Below are 16,787 nucleotides of genomic sequence, written 5' to 3'. Positions count from 1 at the left end.
TGACATCTCATTCTAAACTTGTTTGTAAATTGAGTAAGGAGCTGAAATGCCTGTAGAAATGAGTTTACTGATGTATGTAACACAGAATATGAAGAGATTACTTACAGAGATACTGTTCCTGAGGAACCAGATATGTGGCAGCCAGCTCTGCCTGCTGAAGGGAGCCACGCACATCCACTGAGTTGAAAGACATTTGCTTTTGCCCTGCCATGCACAATGATCAGTAAAGCAAGGAGGGCATGAAGCTAGGAGGAGTCACAGAAACATCTAGGTTGGAAAAGACCTTGAAGATCATCTAGTCCAACCATCACTGACAGTTCCCAACTCCACCAGATCCCTCAGCGCTGGGTCAAACTGACCCTTAAACCCCTCCAGGGATGGGGGCTCCCCCCCTGCCCTGGGCAGCCCATTCCAACGCCCAACAACCCGCTCTGTAAAGAAGTACTTCCTAATATCTAGTCTAAACTTTCCCTGGTGCAACTTGAGCCGTTACCTCTTGTCCTGTCGCTTTCTACTAGGCTAAAGAGGCTCATCCCCAGCTCTCTGCACCCTCCTTTCAGGTAGCTGTAGAGGGCCATGAGGTCTCCCCTCAGCCTCCTCTTCTCCAGACTAAACCCCCCCAGTTCCCTCAGCCGCTCCCCATCAGACCTGTGCTCCAGACCCTGCACCAGCTCCGTTGCCCTTCTCTGGACACGCTCGAGTCATTCAATGGCCTTTTTGGAGTGAGGGGCCCAAAACTGAGCCTAGTACTCAAGGTGCAGCCTCACCACTGTCGAGCACAGGGGTCAGATCCCTTCCCTGTCCCTGCTGGCCACGCTATTGCTGACACAAGCCAGGATGCCATTGGCCTTCTTGGCCACCTGGGCACACTGCTGGCTCATGTTTAGGACATGACAGACTGGTCAATTGCTGGACAAACCAAGACTGGTTTTATATCTAAAGAAATGAAATGGACTGGTGTTGTCACATCACCAAGAGGTGTTGCAGAAATCACTGCTAATTCCTCACCACCATTGGCCCTGATTTTTCTGTCATGTCCTCTGCTTTTCCCCAGTGCCTGTCAACAGGCTGCAGTGGAATTGCTCCTAATTTGTGCCAGTTTAAGCAAACTATAGCTTTCCATTTTGCAAAAGAAAGAGCCAATACAGCCTGCTTCCCAACTGTCTGTACTTCCCTCTCCTCAGCACTTTTTATACAGGGCCTGAGGGACCATCCAGTTTTCCTTCAGTAGAGGACTGGCCCACCTCACTCGCTCAACACAGGCCGAGTATTTTCCTCAGAGTGTAAACACCACCTATGACAGGTAGGTCACAATGTTTAAAACCTGCCCAAGGGTGCTGCAGGTGAGCTGAACACATGTCTTAGTGCCAGCACTTACTCCACAACCAGCCTTCTTCCAGACTCAGCCTCCACTTAGGCTTTGCAGTCAGGATAGTGACCGTGCTGTGTTAGCGCCGCTCATTTGGCAACAACAGACTCCAGTGAATTGTTCATGGGGCAGCACAGCCCTGTGCTTGCCACTCTTGGAGCAGAGCTTGTCACACAACTGTTGCAAGGGAGCCCTGTAGATGCCACCCATTGTCTAAGTGATGCGAACCCATGAATACAGAGGTACAGGCACTGTGAACGTAGCTCTTGTCAGCAGAGTGTGCGGCGTGTTTTACTACCAAGCAAACACACCTACCTGCACTCCAAGTTGTCTTCACTGAGATTTCAGAGAAACTATCAAATATTGTGGTTTTCTTTCCTGCCCCTCCCTCCATCTCACTCCATGTGTCACTGTCTTTCCAGTAAACACTTCCAGCTGCTCTACAAGGAAGAGCCCTGCCAGCTCATCCCAGCTGGCTGTAAGCCCCTCCTTTTGTCATTTTAAAGGAATGATCCCTTGTTGCTTGTCCTCTCTCCACGTTTAGATGATCAGCTATCTTTTCTCCTTGCTCCACTCACCTTGCATGATATGTAAGGAACATTTAGGAAAGGCATCTGCTTTCAGTGCTTGGGGCCATCCACAGCATCGAGTCATCTTTCATCCTACCCCTGGTCACCGAGCACGTCCCAGCCAGACTCCAGACATTCATTCCCCGTCAGGCTCTCAGGGTACCACACCCTCCCTTACTCATGCAGTAACCTGGTTAGACTTAGCTTTCGCTTGTTCGTACCACCTGATTTACACACAGGGTTACAGACCACAGGCTCAGCGGTCTGTAGTAACCAAGTTATTAATTGCACGGTGCCAGAAATGTGAGATGTTTTAGAGAGAGAGTGAAAGCAGGACAAGGGCGTCTGCCCTGAAATTTCACAATGCAGAGAGAAAATCCTGGAGAGGAATGTTGTTGAGACGAAAACAAAAAACCTTTAGGAAACTTACACCTCGGCTCAGCTGCAATCCTATTCTGTAGGTCGTGCTTAATTAAACCAAAGTCAGGTCAGGGTAAAACACTACCGATGTCAGACGGCTGCTCTCTGTTCTTATTCACAACAAATACCACAGGGGATTTCACTGCTGCATTACTGTACAGACCACACACACCCCACCCCCCCCACCCCCCCCATAGTTTTCTGAACCCTCAGGCTAAATAATCCTGTTCTTGCGTTCTCTTCCTGTTCTCTGCAGGAAAATGTCTTGCTTGTGCTTGTTCTGTGGACTGACCTGCAAAATACTTCTTTTGTTGGCTTTAAAAGCCATTCTCTAGATTTTTTCAGGATATTTTCATTCCTAACCATCACTTGGATCAGGGCCAGCGAGGAACATTCATCTCTTAAAACTCTGCAGCCTGGTACCATCTTCACCTTCTCCAGCTTTCCTAGTGCTCTGCTTATCTTGGTGTCACTAAGGAATGCAGTGCTCATCCCTAGCATTCCTGCAGGCAGGGGCTGTGCAGCACTGAATCAGCCCCAGGGAGGGGGCGTCTGGTTCAGCAATTTGTGCATTATCCATGTGAAAAGGCTGACAAAAATGCCCGCCTTTACTAAACATTCCCCCAGGTTGCCACTGAAATTCTCAGAAAAGCAGAAAGAAGAACAATGTGAAGAAACAGGGCCACAGCTACGTGAGAACAGGCCAGTGATTCACAAAATCTCGCTGCCTGCTGCAAACAGATGATTTCAAAGAAACTGGTGAAGAGGGCTGCTGTCTGCCCTGGGAAACCTTCACCAATCCCTGGGCAGCTCTTTGAGATGTAGTACCATAGCAGTAATATTCCAGAGGATTGGTTTGCAGCTAGGCAAAGAGCTGGGAAAATACAACGCCTGCCTCAAAACCTAAGCACCCAAAAAAGCAGAAAACGAGGTGGAAAATAAAAAATAACAAAAGCTCCTTTTCCAAGGGTGCTCTGCTTCTTGCAAGAGGTTCTCCATATCAGTCAGAAATCAAGCGCCTCTTGATCCACCTTCCCTTCCACCTTCACTGAAATGAGTGGCCTATTTTTCCAGTCTTACGAGGCTGCTTGTCTCAGCCTCCAAAACGAAGCCAGTAAGGTTGAATGCATTAAAGGTAAGGCAACATTCGGCTCACCGTGTTTCACCGAAGTTTTTTTAAAGAGATTAAAAACAATACAATAACCAGTTAAAAGTCACAGTCTGTAAATACTGAGCTACTTAATAGCACAAGGCAAAGCCAGGCTACCTCCCTGCTCCCCAACTTCTAAAGAGCAGTTTTGCAACCAGCAGGTCTGCAAAGGCAGAGGGAGGCACGGTTGCCACCAGCCTGGCTGGACCTGGACTTTCCTCCTACTATACCAAATTCTTCAGATTTTTTTTGAACCTGCTCCACTTTGCCCTTTGAACCTAGCAGAGCGCAAATCTCTGAAGGTACCTGTTGGTGCTTACATGCCTGGCCTGCGAGCTGCTCCCCCCCCACCCCGGGGTTAATCTGTGGGATTAGCCCCTCATTTAGAAAACTATTTGTCTTGCTTGAGAGCCATTCCACACGGGAACAATACGTACATCTCGCCCAGCCTCCAAGGGAACCGCAGTGGCTCCGAAGAGTCCTACTAAAAGACAGTATCTTGTTCTGTGGATGTTCTGGTGTTTTTCAAGGCTCCCCACGGAGATAATAAATGACACGGTCAATAGATAAGGTCTGCGTACATGCAGACTCAAGGTTTTGGGGAAAGCAAGACCTTTATCTGCACTTTAGCACCAAAGGTCTGCGGTGCCTGCATGTCATGGAATGGTTTTGTTGTCCTGACAAATGAAAAGCACTGACTCCTGCTCTCCCTGGAAATTTTACTCATTAATTATATTATAGTAGCAACTGAACAACCACCCTTTTGCTTTTACTTTGGAACAATCTCTTATCATTTTTTCCTGTTCCAGTTCCTGGCTTCCTCCTCAATTCTTGAACAGCCTAATTATTTTTTGAATGGTGGGAATGCTGAGAAAACTCAGCTCAGGGCAGGTCCCTTGGTGGGAGATGGTTTATACGATCACTCTTACTTATCCAGCAGAGGAGAGAATGAGCAGGAGGGGAATTCTGAGCCAGGCAGTATGGCAGATGCACAAGAGAGACCACAACCCACGCACAGCAGGACGGGGAGAGGCCTCCCAAGTCTGTCACACGCAGCACGAGCTGCCACAGGCCCTCTCCATCAGCTGAGAGAATTCCTCTCTGCAGGAGCGGCAGGTGAGAGCTTCGCCTGTGACATTTCCCAAAGGCCTCCTTAGAGAAGTCATTTGTCCTGCATGAACATTTCCAGGACTTACTTACAAGAGTCTTAGAAATATAAACACTTGAAGCTTTTTCTTGGTGCCTAGAAGGCAATCAAAGCCCAGGTCAGCAGACAAGAGCCTCAGCTTTACATCACCCTGACCTATCAGCAAAGTGGCACAATAACTCCTCTCCCTTCCCCCCTGTCAGTGAGAGTTGGGGCTACAGACACTGATCTTTTCCCTTTACCCCCCTCTGCTCAGACAGAGACGAATCAGCCCCGCCTGAATGTTGGGAAGCAAGAGCCCTCCCACCCACCTCCTGCTAGGGCCAAGGGAGCGGGGCAAGCTGCCCGGAGCCACCCCCTCTCCAGGCAGCGAAAAGCTGGATGCGGGGGAGCAAGCCTGGAACAAACCTCGCCCGCGTTTGTGGGCAGAGCCACGAGCAGGGAGAGCTGGGAACAAAAAAGAGGCATTTCACGCTCTCGGCTGAGTCACCCAAGTGTATAAAATCAAGGCCAGGCAACCGGAGCCACGCAGAGACACGAAGCATCAGCATTTCTGGACAGGTACGTACAAGCGGATGCGGCTTAGAGGTGGGGAATAAGATTAAATCGAAGATCGGGATCCAGCAGCCCAGTTCCTCCCCTCCTCTCCCCGCCATGTGCTGCGGGGCAGGGAATCCAGCAGCTCCGGGGACCAGGAAGCCCTGAAGCAGCTTGGCTCTCGAGCGGCTCCAGACAAAAAAAAAGGACAAAATATACAGTTTTCCTGATCAAATATACTACTTTGGTGGTCCCTGCATCAAAGCTGGGATGGCGGCATCAGATGATGGTCTGGGCAAGACCTGGCACCATTCAGGGAACAGCAAGTAGCTGTTAAGGTTTGGAATAAGTCTGAGATATTTCATACTACGTGGGGCTTCAGTCACACCCCCCCAGCTGTGATATATTTTTGCATGAAGAATGATCATTATGATGCCTGGTAGCACAAAAGACAACTCAGTAGGAAAAGCACTAGTTTGGGGCAGTGGTTAATTCGCTTCTCTGACACAGGTTACCTGTGCAGCTTTGGACAAGTCATTAGGACTTTTAAATTATTTTTTAAATTTTTTGTAATGACAAAGACAAAAGCCTGGGGTGGGACAAGGAGGGAGCACAGAGGGAACTGTTAACACTGAATAACTTGGTACCCAAGCTCCCGGGGCCCTGATCCCGGAGTACACTCTCCCTTTCTGAGCCCTTTGACTGAAATGTGGTTCAGGAGCTGCATTTTCAGCACATCCTTTCCCCAGCAGCAGGAGCGTGGAGCGTGTCTGCGGTACCGACCGGCAGCAGGGCCACAGCCCTGTCTCATAGTGCCTCTGGGGTCCCCATTGTGGCTCTCACAAGTCCTGGGCTTTTGCTGTTTCAAGTTCTGCTGAGGGAAGGAAAGCCTTTCCTAACACACGAAAGGTGCTTTTTTAGCTGCCCACCCTATCGCAGTTTAGCCCAGTTTAGGTTCCTATGTCCTTTAGTGTTCGACCACCCTTCTCTGCCTTTGGAGGGACTGGACCACAGACACAGAAGGGTTTTCCTTTTCTGAATACGACTATAAATGCCATAGTTTTCTGGGCTTTAACCGCTCAGCTGGTTTTAGCAGAAAATGCCCCTACGTGTGGAAAAAAAATAATGCCCCATTGCAAGCAGTTCCTGTTCTCCAACAGTGGCCGAACAAATTTTCTTCTACCATTGCATAAGAATGGACTGCATTGCCTTCTCTGGAGTCGGGCTGCTAGGCTCACAAAAATCATAATAGTTCTGTCTGTGCATATTTATATCTATAGTTCTGAGGGTATTTTTGGTGATCTGACCGAGTTCCCAGCCCTCGAGGCAGAGAAACTGGAAAACCATTCGTGGAAGTCTTGTCAGGGAAAGAGGCTTTTCTAAGTGGATGAAAAGAGATTTCCTGATGAGAGATGTGTTACTGCCTCATTTTTATAGCTGAACAGATTTTAAGTCTGTTGTAGTGTGAACTATAATCTGAGAAGCAGCTAATTTAGTGTAATTGCAAGTATATTACTACTGCTTGTATATTTTCTACATGCTATGCCATTAAAATAAATGGCCATTGTATGAAGTTGGATCAAACATTTTCCTGGTTATAAATTCTGATGGCCAAGTCGTGCTGTAAAAGTCTTGCTACCAATCTATATGCTGAAAATATTTTCTGTAATTTAAGACTTTTACATCCAGACAGTGGCACTTGATTGTAGTGAGATTCACTAATTACAGCTCACTGGTCAGACATTTACTCTGTGCAGACAACCTCACAGAAAAAAAAAATCCGTTGCCTTGGTCACACCTGTTGTTGTTTGGGTATCTTCTTGTTAGATAACTCAACGGGCCGGCCAGACTGGACACTCTGCCGCCCGACAGTCCTGTAGAGGGAAATAATACCATCAGGTCTAAAAGTCAAGTCCCATAACGTGGCAGCATCCCTCTCCTGCAGCTTGTCCAGCATGGTACTACGCTGTTTCCATGCTGGAGTGGCACTGGCACGCCCTGTACTGCACGGAGGCAGCTGAGCAGAGAGCTGGGGAGCCCGTCTCCTACGCTCCTGCTCTTCTTGGGTGCCAGACTGGTACTGGGGGTACCGGTGTGGGAACCAGGGACGTAACACAACTTGGTTGCTTTCTGCATGAAAAACTGTTTGTGTACGCTTCAGACTAAGATCGCCTGATACTTCTGTCCCCAGGGGTTCAGGTTGACTTGGGCTTAATTACAGAAGAGACTAATTATCGCTTCTGCTGTCTGGATGCAATCGGAAAAGATTTACAAATGTTTCACTTTTCAATAGCTTCGAGCTGCCTGAAGGGATTTAATTTCCTTCTTAATGGTGATGTTTTGTTTTCCCCTCCCTGAAACAAACCCCAAACAGATCTTGCAAGCCACTTAGGAGAAGGATGTTTTCAGGCTTGCTCATCCTTTCTCTGCTGGTGGGGAACACAGCGTCGGGCCCGGTGAGCAGAGCAGAATCTGCAGCATCCAGGGACGTCACCACCTTTTTCCAGCTAGCTCGGGAAGACCCTTGGGAGAACGTTAATCTCACCAGCATGTCCTGTGAAGATAGGAAGAACAGGACCTGGATAACCCTGCAGCTGACCAACAGCAGCCTGACAGCCTTCCCCGTCTGCCTTACGGAGACCCTGGAGACCTTGGATCTCAGCAACAACCTCTTGGAAGAGGTGAATGGCGTGGAGATAGCCAACCTCCCACGGCTGCGTGTGCTCTCGCTGAGGCACAACCATCTCCAGGCAGTTAGCTGGGGAGCTGAAGCCCTCAGCAGTCTCCTCTCCCTGGACTTAAGCTTTAATAAGCTGTCATCTGTGCCGTCATGCCACAGCTCTGCCCTGCCTAACTTGAGGTGGTTGTCCCTGGCTGGAAATCCATTGATTGAAATCCAGCCGCTGGCTTTTTCCTGTTACCCTCAGCTACAGTTCCTGAACCTCTCTGCAACGCTGCTTGGGTGGGATGACAGCAGAGGGATTAGGGAGTCTGCTTTTGCCATCAGCACATCTGCCAGCGAGGCCACGAACAGGCCTGGAAGCACCATCAACATGCTTGATCTGAGCGGGACCTTTCTTGAGAAAAGTAAGTTTCTGGATTTCCCACTGTAAACACAGGGCCCGGGGGAGCAGAAGCCTTGCTGGGACAATGGCTCCCACCCTGGCCAAGCTAGGGGTGGAGGGGAGACACCCTATGCACGCTGAAAGCTGCAAAGAGCTGGTCCAAGCGTCCAAGGCACCCTCCAGCTGCTGTGCAACTGCTGGGGGGAAACCCTCACGCAGACCAGCCTCCCGAGGGGAAGGGACACTGCCAAACAGGACTATTTTGTCCCACGATAGTCCCCCACCTCTACCCTAATTCTGCTGTCAATCCTGAGATTAGTTTCGGGACGCGCGGGAGGAAATAAATTTCTTTTTCCATACACACTGCTGAAATCTTTCTTTGGTTGTCACTGTAGTTATACTCTGCTTTATACCACTGTTATTGAAGTAGCACAGAGAGAGGCTTTTTGTGTCAACCAAAACCAGCCAAAGACTTCTGCACAGGGAGGCAATCCCTGCCCTGAGCAATCTACAGCATTATTTTTTCTTGTCTGCCTACCCTGCCAGCTTCAGTTTATAACGGAGGTGCTGAGGCCGAACGGACATCGGATACCTTGCCCAGCTGCTTTCAGCCTGGGGCAGAGCCCAGGACCTTAGGGGCTCCTCGAGCTCTAGTGGTTTCACCTCAACTCAGATACACCACCAAATTTCCTCCATTAATATGCTTAATCTCTCTTGGGGTAGTGAGTTACCCAATTCACTTGTGGGATGGAAAGGCACTTGTGTATAAAACCTGTTCTTTCCCATTCATGCCTCTCGGCTCTTTTTCCTGTGCTGGGAGAAAGAAGTTATTTGCCTTTCTCACACCAGTCAGGACTTTGTAGACCTCCTTATCTTCCAACACCCACCCACCCCCCCCCCCCCCATTTCTCTGAGCAGAGAAATCCTTGTTCATTTAATCTCACCTAATAGGAAAACTATTCCATATCTCTTATCAGTTTTATTGCCTTTTTGTGCCTCCCCTTCTTTTCCTCTGCCCTACAACAGCATGACCTGCAAGTAATATTACAAAAATGTGATTTATACACTGCGTTTATACACTGGTGTATTGATTTTTGTTCTACTCCTTTCCCAAAGAGAATAGTTGCAGAAGACCACAGAGATATTTTATCTCTCCGTGAATTCAGTACTTTTTTCTAGGCAGAAATCACAGGAATGCTCTATTTATGCAATAGATATAAATCTTTTTTCTTCTTCAGTTCAACCAGAGTGGACCAGAGACTTGCCCAACCTCAGATCACTTCACCTGACAAAGATGTCACGATTAAAAAGCCTCGATACTGACTTCAAGTCCATGCCCGGTCTCCAAGAGCTAAACTGTCAAGATTCCCATTCACTGAGTTTCGTGAGGACAGAGATGTTTGACAGCACTCCTCATCTGAGCCATCTCTCATTTGAGAAGTGAGTTGGTTTCTTCTTTCTTCCTCACATAATGTTGCCTTTGCTTCACAGCACCATGTGGTGCTTGCAAGCTGACTTTTATGCAGTTTGCTTGTTATCAAATAGTTAGGAAGGAGGTACGGGCTTGCGTGCTGCAGAGAAACAACACACTGTCTTACACTCAGGTATGCCATGTAAAGCCTGTGATTTAGACCTGACACAGCCAAAGAGCTAATACAGCCCAAAGAGGCAGCATGAGACACACAGCGCAGTTACCTGAGATAGCGTCCCTCGTGCTCCCACTCTTCTGCCTTATCTCCCAGTGGAATGGACGAACTCATCTAGCACTGTTCAGATCAGCATAGGTCCACTGAAATCCACTTATGATACAAAACACGCTTCCCTCATCTACAATGTCTCACCAGAGAAGCAGGTCACTGAGGATTCCTTGCTCTACAAAGGATGAATGCTGACAAGTTTCCTAAAATCTGCACATGGGAAACAGTCAAAAATCCTGTCCCTCCCACTTCTAGTGTGAGATTAATATAGTTCCTTGCTCAGCATTAGTAAAAACGATGGTTTAGTCCTTATTCAAGAGGTAACACCTCAGTGTGGTTTACTCAGTATGTCACACACCTATTGAAATAGTAAGGGAAACAAAATTCTGAAAGTGATTTATCAAAATAACAGCAGATAAAATGCACACAGAACAGTCAGCATTAAGGAAAATATTTGGAGAGCCCTTTAAAAGCTTTCTATAATACAGGCCCAGATTATAAGCATATCAGAAAACAAACACTAGAGCACTGCCTGCGCTCTAGGAACCAGTTTGAGGAAAATAAACCCATTTAAGCAAAAAAACCCCAAGGGATTCCATCCCCCACTACATTGTCACCCTGAATTTACACAACACTTTACAATACCTGCAGGAATAGCAGTTCAAAGTGCTAAAATCATGACCCAAACTTAAAAAACAAAGGAGTAGCAGTTAAAGCCATAAACAAAAGAGAGCATCTTCTAAGCACTCAGGCTGCAGGGAAGGTCACGTTATCACACTCCTGCAGCTAGGACAGCTTAACACTAAAGGCAAGCAAAGTCTTGCTGTATGAGTCATTCGACTTTAGTGGGTGAGAGCCTATATTATGAAAATGAGGCAATTAATGTGAAGAGGATGATTGGCATAAAGTCAGGCCATTACAAGCAAACTGAGAAAGAAGCTAGAGAAATGGTGTAGTATAAAAGAAATGCTGAATGCGTGATGGCAGAGAGGAGATCATCTTTCACCGAGGACCCTTGCCAAGTGCTAGGTGCTTTCCCTTCCAGTTGCCATCTCTAAAGACGGTCTCCCCCTTTTGTTATGTTTTAACACACAGCAACTAGGCTGCAAATTAGAGATGGGCAGGTATTAGACTGGGCTTTAAAAGTGCAGAACGGTGGTGGTGATAACCAGCTACTTCCAAGGGAACTGGGAATATTGTTTTGTGTTTTACACGTGCTGGGATACTAAGCACACTCCTGTTCTTGGAAGGTAGCTTATCATTTGCTAATCATTGCATTTGTCATCTTGTAGCTGTAACCTGAGTTCCTTTAATCCCTGGAATACCAATTCATCAGATAGCATCATCATCAGCTTGTACGGAAATCCTCTGGTATGCGACTGCCAGCTCTCCTGGCTGCTCTTCAAGCCCACAAAAGTTGCGCTGCAAAAGTGAGTTCAAGGAGATCAAGTGATGCTCTTCAACGTTAAATGTATTAAGTTATTTGGGGGACCAAACATTCGCTGCCATCTAAGTTATTCAGATTCTTGTGTGTTCTTCCCTTCCACAAGAGATAGAAATGCCAAATAAAAGTCCCCTTCAGGGACAAAGCATGGGTCAATTATACTTGAATGTGGACAAATACAATAGGCACGTGTAGAACAGTATAAAATGTTCTTACTTTAGTGGATTCTACTTCTGTTTTCTCTCTCGGTTCATATTTCTCTATTAGCTGGAGATAAAAAAAGAGAGCTGGCTTGGGGAGCCTTGATGGGTCAGCACTGAGAGCGGGAACTGGAAGACTTTGAAAGAACTTTAACAAATTATTTCCTCCTTACCCTTGCATTCTTAAAAGCAGCAACAGCAGCGGCAGTCAACTAACCCCCTTGTAGATAGCACCGTTTGTCACCTATTGTTTTCATGCTCTCCTACAGTTTTACGGACTAATTACAATAAGCTGTAGTTAAAAGAATTACTTTGCATATGTATGATCTCTCTTCCTTTTGAAAGGCTACCGAGAAGATTTGTCATCAGTAGCAGCAAGAGTGGGGAAGTAGATTGTTAAAATTAGATTGTTTCTCATAGGGATGGGCTTAGCAGTTGCATTCTTTACAAAAATATGCAATGTATGAGTAAAGAGAGCTTAGTCATTTAAAAGCACACCCCCATGACAGCACAGCTCCAGCTGCCTAAACCAGCTGGTTTAAGGATCTTGGGAACCCTGTTACATCTCTCTTCATACATTCCCCTCTTAGTGTGGGATTAAAGTCTGACTCTTCAAGTTGCCTTGAACTCCAACACTCTTGCTAAGGTTCACTGTCCTTGTACCAAAGGCTGATTCCCCTCAGCAAAAGATATTCTTGCACCTTCTAAAAACAAAAAGCCAGTCATCTGAGTTCCCAGTGCTGTGGAAAGCACAGGAATATTGTTAAGACAACCTAGCCTTGGTCTATAGATTTCACATCTTCTTTAATATAAGGACTGGTTTTGGACAGCAGGTTGCCAATTCCAATCCAAGCAGCCTGTAATGTTCTTGTGCATCTTGCCTATTCTAACTTTTCCCTTCTTCAGGGCTTGGGAGACGTTTTGCAACACACCTCAGGAAGATTGGGGTAGACCTTCAAAATCTTTTTCACTGCTAGAGCTCTACGATAAATGCCAGTCTGAGAGAAACATTACACTACCCAATTCAGTCACACCTTCTTCTGAACACGATGCTTTCAGCCTTACCAGTTATGATGCCGCCGCTGTAGTAACAACAACAGACTCTGCTCTGCTAACCAAAGACACTTACACCAGCCCCCTGAATCAGCAGAATGTAGTGAGCATCACAACAGCCAACCCAATGGAGCTGATGCTCACAAAGGCCAACAGTTCCTACCACGAGGAGGGAGCAGTTTCCGAATCGACAAGCAGTTCCCCTTCCTTCACGTCTGTAACCACCTCCTCGGGTTTTCCCAGTGAGCTCTATAGTCAGTCCTCAGATGTTGCCTCTGCTAGTCAAACTGAAACAGATCAGCTAAAGAGAGAGCTCACAACAACCAATGCGACCTTTCCCCAGGAAGGCCCATTCAAGCAGCCCACCAGTGGTTATTCTACTAGAGCAACAGGAAAACCCAACGCCACTGACCATTATCTTCACTCCTTTGCCACTCACGCCGGGGAAGGCAGACCACAAACGAGCCTAGCGCAGCTCAACTTCACAAGGACCAATACCAGGCCAGAGCCTGCAGCCACCAAATCGCTGATCCACTACGTAGATGACTACGATTACAATGAGCAGTCGATGGAAAGCCCAGTGCACGTGGCATACCCCTCCTGTGATTACAATCCTTGCCGGCACCTTCAGAAGCCGTGCAGTGAACTTCAGAGGGCATCCCAATGTTTATGTCCTGGCATGTCGAGGGAAGATGAGGTCCCAGATCCACCGAGGCTTAGAGAGGTGTCTGAAGTTACAGACAGCTCTGCACAGATAAACTGGTGTGCCCCATATTCGGTTGTTCACACTTACGAGCTGATGCTTCATGCTGAAGGCAGTGAGGACAGAGAGTTTGTCCTGGACAACATTTATTCCACAGCAAGGGAGCACACTTTGTATAATCTAGTACCATACACGACTTACAACATTTGCGTGACTGCTTTGAACAAAGCAGGGTCAAGCCAAGCAGCTAGGGGAACTCTAGGTAATTCATGCACTAGATTTAAAACAAAGCCCAGCTACAAGTCTATCTTTGCTGCTCTGTCTGCAGCAAGCGGACTCTTTCTCATTTCCACAATTATTTTGTCTGTGTGTCTGTGTAAGGCATGTAAAAAGCCTCAGAGTGAGCAATACGGTACACACTTAGTCTCTTACAAGAACCCAGCATTTGATTATCCGTTGAAACTACAAACCACTAATTAGCTCAAGGTAATTGTTCTTACACATTCAAAGCTCACTGTCTCTATCATCTTGTTATGTTTTCGTGAGGCTCTATAAATGTCCTTCAGCAAAACTATGAAACATCAGACTTCATAGTCTTTACGTTTCTAAGGGAGAGAAAAACACTAAAGAGAAACTAATAAATAAGGTAGTCAAGAGAAAAAAAGCTTTTGGGATCTTGTTCATGTGGTAAGCAGCAGCAAACCTGGACACTAACCTTGAAAAGTTGTTTTTATAATCACTTATAATATAGGAGCATACATTTCACAGTGAGAGGCTGCCTTGCCAGCTGTCTGCTTCCAGTATCTCTCAGAGGTACAGTCTGCTGAGAGCCACAATCCAAGATATATCTAGCTATGCAAGATAGACTTGGCTTTTATTCACATAAGTGAAGTTGGGTTTTAGATTTTATCTAATGTCCGTATAAAGGTATTAACCAAAAAGAGAGGATTACTGGAAGGAGTGAGAGAAAGGTCTCCCTGGGCTCAGTGGCAAGGTGCTGTGCAGATCTAATTGTTAAATAACTCTGGTGACTGCAACAGCTCAGGCCAACTTCAGAAGAAACATGAATTGTAGAAAAGGACAGTGCAGGATGCTTAGGGCAGGAATAATTGTTTTGTTCTGACTTTGTATGATGTTTCCCACAACTGAGGTTCCCGAGTGCTACCACAATACTGATCTACAGGCGGAGTGAGGAGTTTGCAGTACAGCAGTAACCCACAGAAGGGGGGAGCACATTACCATTTGCTTCACAATCGATTTTAAGTAGAGATGAGTGCTCGGTCCTATCTACAGATTTAGCAAGCTGATGATTTGCCTCATACAGAGGCAAAGAGCCAAGTAATGAAACAATTTAATGAGTATGTTGCTGAGACTTGAAAAACTGAAATCCCATCCACTAGCAGCAGACAGTTATGCAGACATTTTTCAGATGTACTTTTGGGTGCTAATTTCAGCTACAAAAATAATGAGAAATGCTGAGAATCAGTTCTACAGCACCTTTTAGCTTGCCGTTAAAATTTGAAGAGCTGTTTGTGTAAGGGGAGGAGTTTGTCCTTATCAGATACGTCCTATTCAAAGACCCATAGGTTTATGTTCCATAGCTGTGCATTTGTGCTGCTGTATAGATACAATACATAAAATCTCCCCAGATCTCAGAGTGGAAGGTGTTAATACAGTGTAAAAGAGTCTCTGTTCTGTTCATTGGAGGGTTTTTTTAAGTGCTTCCAGTACTAATGGAAGTAAAAGCTACAGAGTTGTGTTCTAGTCCTTCGTTAAAGACCCAAATCTTTGTGGAAATAAAAGCTACAGAATTGTGTTCTGGTTCCTTGTTAAAGACCCAAATATTTGTGGAAATAAAATACAGAGTTGTGTTCTGGTTCTTTGTTAAAGACCCAAATCTTTGTGTTGTCTTTACCATCTATAATGTTTAGCCTGAGACTTAAACATGTTGTTGTTTTGGAACAAACTTTCAGCATATAGTAAAGTCATGTTTCTATTACAGTAAATCTGTGTGATCTGATGTCATAAGAACTTTCATTCTGCATGTGTATAAGGTGGCCTGTGTCGTCCTCACCACTAGGGGCTGGCAGCCCTTTCCTGCAAGTGCGTCCTTTCTCCCACACCAGTGCTGGGAGTGACATTGTCACTGGGCAGATGCTCAGTGCAAATTCCTGCCACCTCTGTCCCATGCTTGGCTGAGCCCCTAACTCAAAACTCACAATAGAGTCAAACTGCAAATGGAAAAGCTGGGGTGGTGTCATCTTTCACTCTGAAAATCTCATTTTCACATTCTAGTTATTCAGACCTTTCTAGGTTTGTACTCACATTTTCATATTTATTTCCAGCCTGTTTTTTCCTGCATTTTCTGGAAGCTCTAGTGAAGAGGTGCAGATGGTACTTTAACTTCATTTGAAGCGAGCGGGAACTTTCAGTCTTTGCATCATTATTCCAAACTGGGGCAGAGATCACTCCCTTGTGTTTGTACAACGTAGCTTAGAGATCTTGACTGGAGTCTTTGGTGTTACCAGAAACAGAAACAAAGTGGAGGAAAATAAGAGATTCGTGAATAGCAATTTGTAGTCTTGAAGATTAGCTCTACAGGAGGAGGAAAAAAGATACTGCATCTGAAAATAAAGATTGCTCCAGCTTAACTATGAGTTAGACCAAAGCAACAGGACACTGTTTAAAACGAGATTTTGAGAGGGTATTTCTAACTACCTTTTATAACATTACAACACCTGACTAGAAAGCCACAAGGCCTGCAGATCTGCCAGTATCAGGATTTGACTTCCCCAAGGGTCAGTGCCCAGGGGATGCTCCAACCTGACAGTGCCTGAAAGCACAACCTAATACTGAACTCAGTCTCTGACCCTTTCCTTCCTGTGAGATGCGGGATTATCACAACTGATTTCTCCAAACAATCCTCACTCCAGCCTCTCCTGACTTTTCACAGGCCTTCACTGCCTTCAAGTCAAGTCAGAGCCTCCCATTCTTTAAATTGCCCTTCCTGGGGGAGGCAAAACTGTATTGGTCCCACTCCCACGTCCCCCACTTGCTCCAACTTTAAAGTAACCCTCACAGCCCAGTTTCACAGAATCACCTAGGTTGGAAAAGACCTTGGAAATCATCTAGTCCAACCAGTTTCATCTGGGCTGACAGACTGTCCCAAAGTACAGAGGCCCAAGCCAGGGGTTGTGCCTCTCCTGCCTGATCACACTCTACCCTTTCACAAGCAGGATGTAAGAGATTTTGCAGCAGGATTCAAAACAGCGTGTCTTTATCAACCCTTGTGGTAACTTAGCAGTGCTTCAGATGCAGAAGTCAAGGGTTTTTTTCACCCCACTACCACTTTATAGTTTCACCAGAGTTTATTTTACTAACAACCAACTTCACTCAGTTCTCTTTTTTCTATTTGAATTACTGCTTCTCTTAC

General features: G+C 46.2%; 1 protein-coding gene across 1 annotated transcript; it reads left to right on the top strand.

The window, feature by feature from the left end:
- The first annotated feature begins 5,101 nt into the window (after positions 1-5,101).
- Positions 5,102-15,353, top strand: LRRN4 (leucine rich repeat neuronal 4). The gene is made up of 5 exons (XM_074911998.1): positions 5,102-5,216; positions 7,567-8,279; positions 9,496-9,697; positions 11,247-11,384; positions 12,505-15,353. Exons 2-5 carry the CDS (start codon positions 7,592-7,594, stop codon positions 13,832-13,834), a joined length of 2,358 nt encoding a protein of 785 aa, XP_074768099.1. The 5' UTR covers positions 5,102-5,216; positions 7,567-7,591; the 3' UTR covers positions 13,835-15,353.
- The last annotated feature ends 1,434 nt before the right edge of the window (positions 15,354-16,787 follow it).

The sequence above is a fragment of the Athene noctua genome, chromosome 1, assembly GCF_965140245.1.
Source record: "Athene noctua chromosome 1, bAthNoc1.hap1.1, whole genome shotgun sequence".
In the NCBI taxonomy this organism is placed as follows: domain Eukaryota; kingdom Metazoa; phylum Chordata; class Aves; order Strigiformes; family Strigidae; genus Athene; species Athene noctua.
This window is presented reverse-complemented; position numbering and strand designations above follow the sequence as displayed.

Excerpts from the sequence above, each read along its gene's own strand:
- LRRN4 (XM_074911998.1), top strand. The coding sequence starts at position 7,592 with ATGTTTTCAGGCTTGCTCATCCTTTCTCTGCTGGTGGGGAACACAGCG. Across the intron at positions 8,280-9,495 it reads CGGGACCTTTCTTGAGAAAA|TTCAACCAGAGTGGACCAGA; the intron begins GTAAGTTTCTGG and ends TTTCTTCTTCAG. Across the intron at positions 9,698-11,246 it reads AGCCATCTCTCATTTGAGAA|CTGTAACCTGAGTTCCTTTA; the intron begins GTGAGTTGGTTT and ends GTCATCTTGTAG.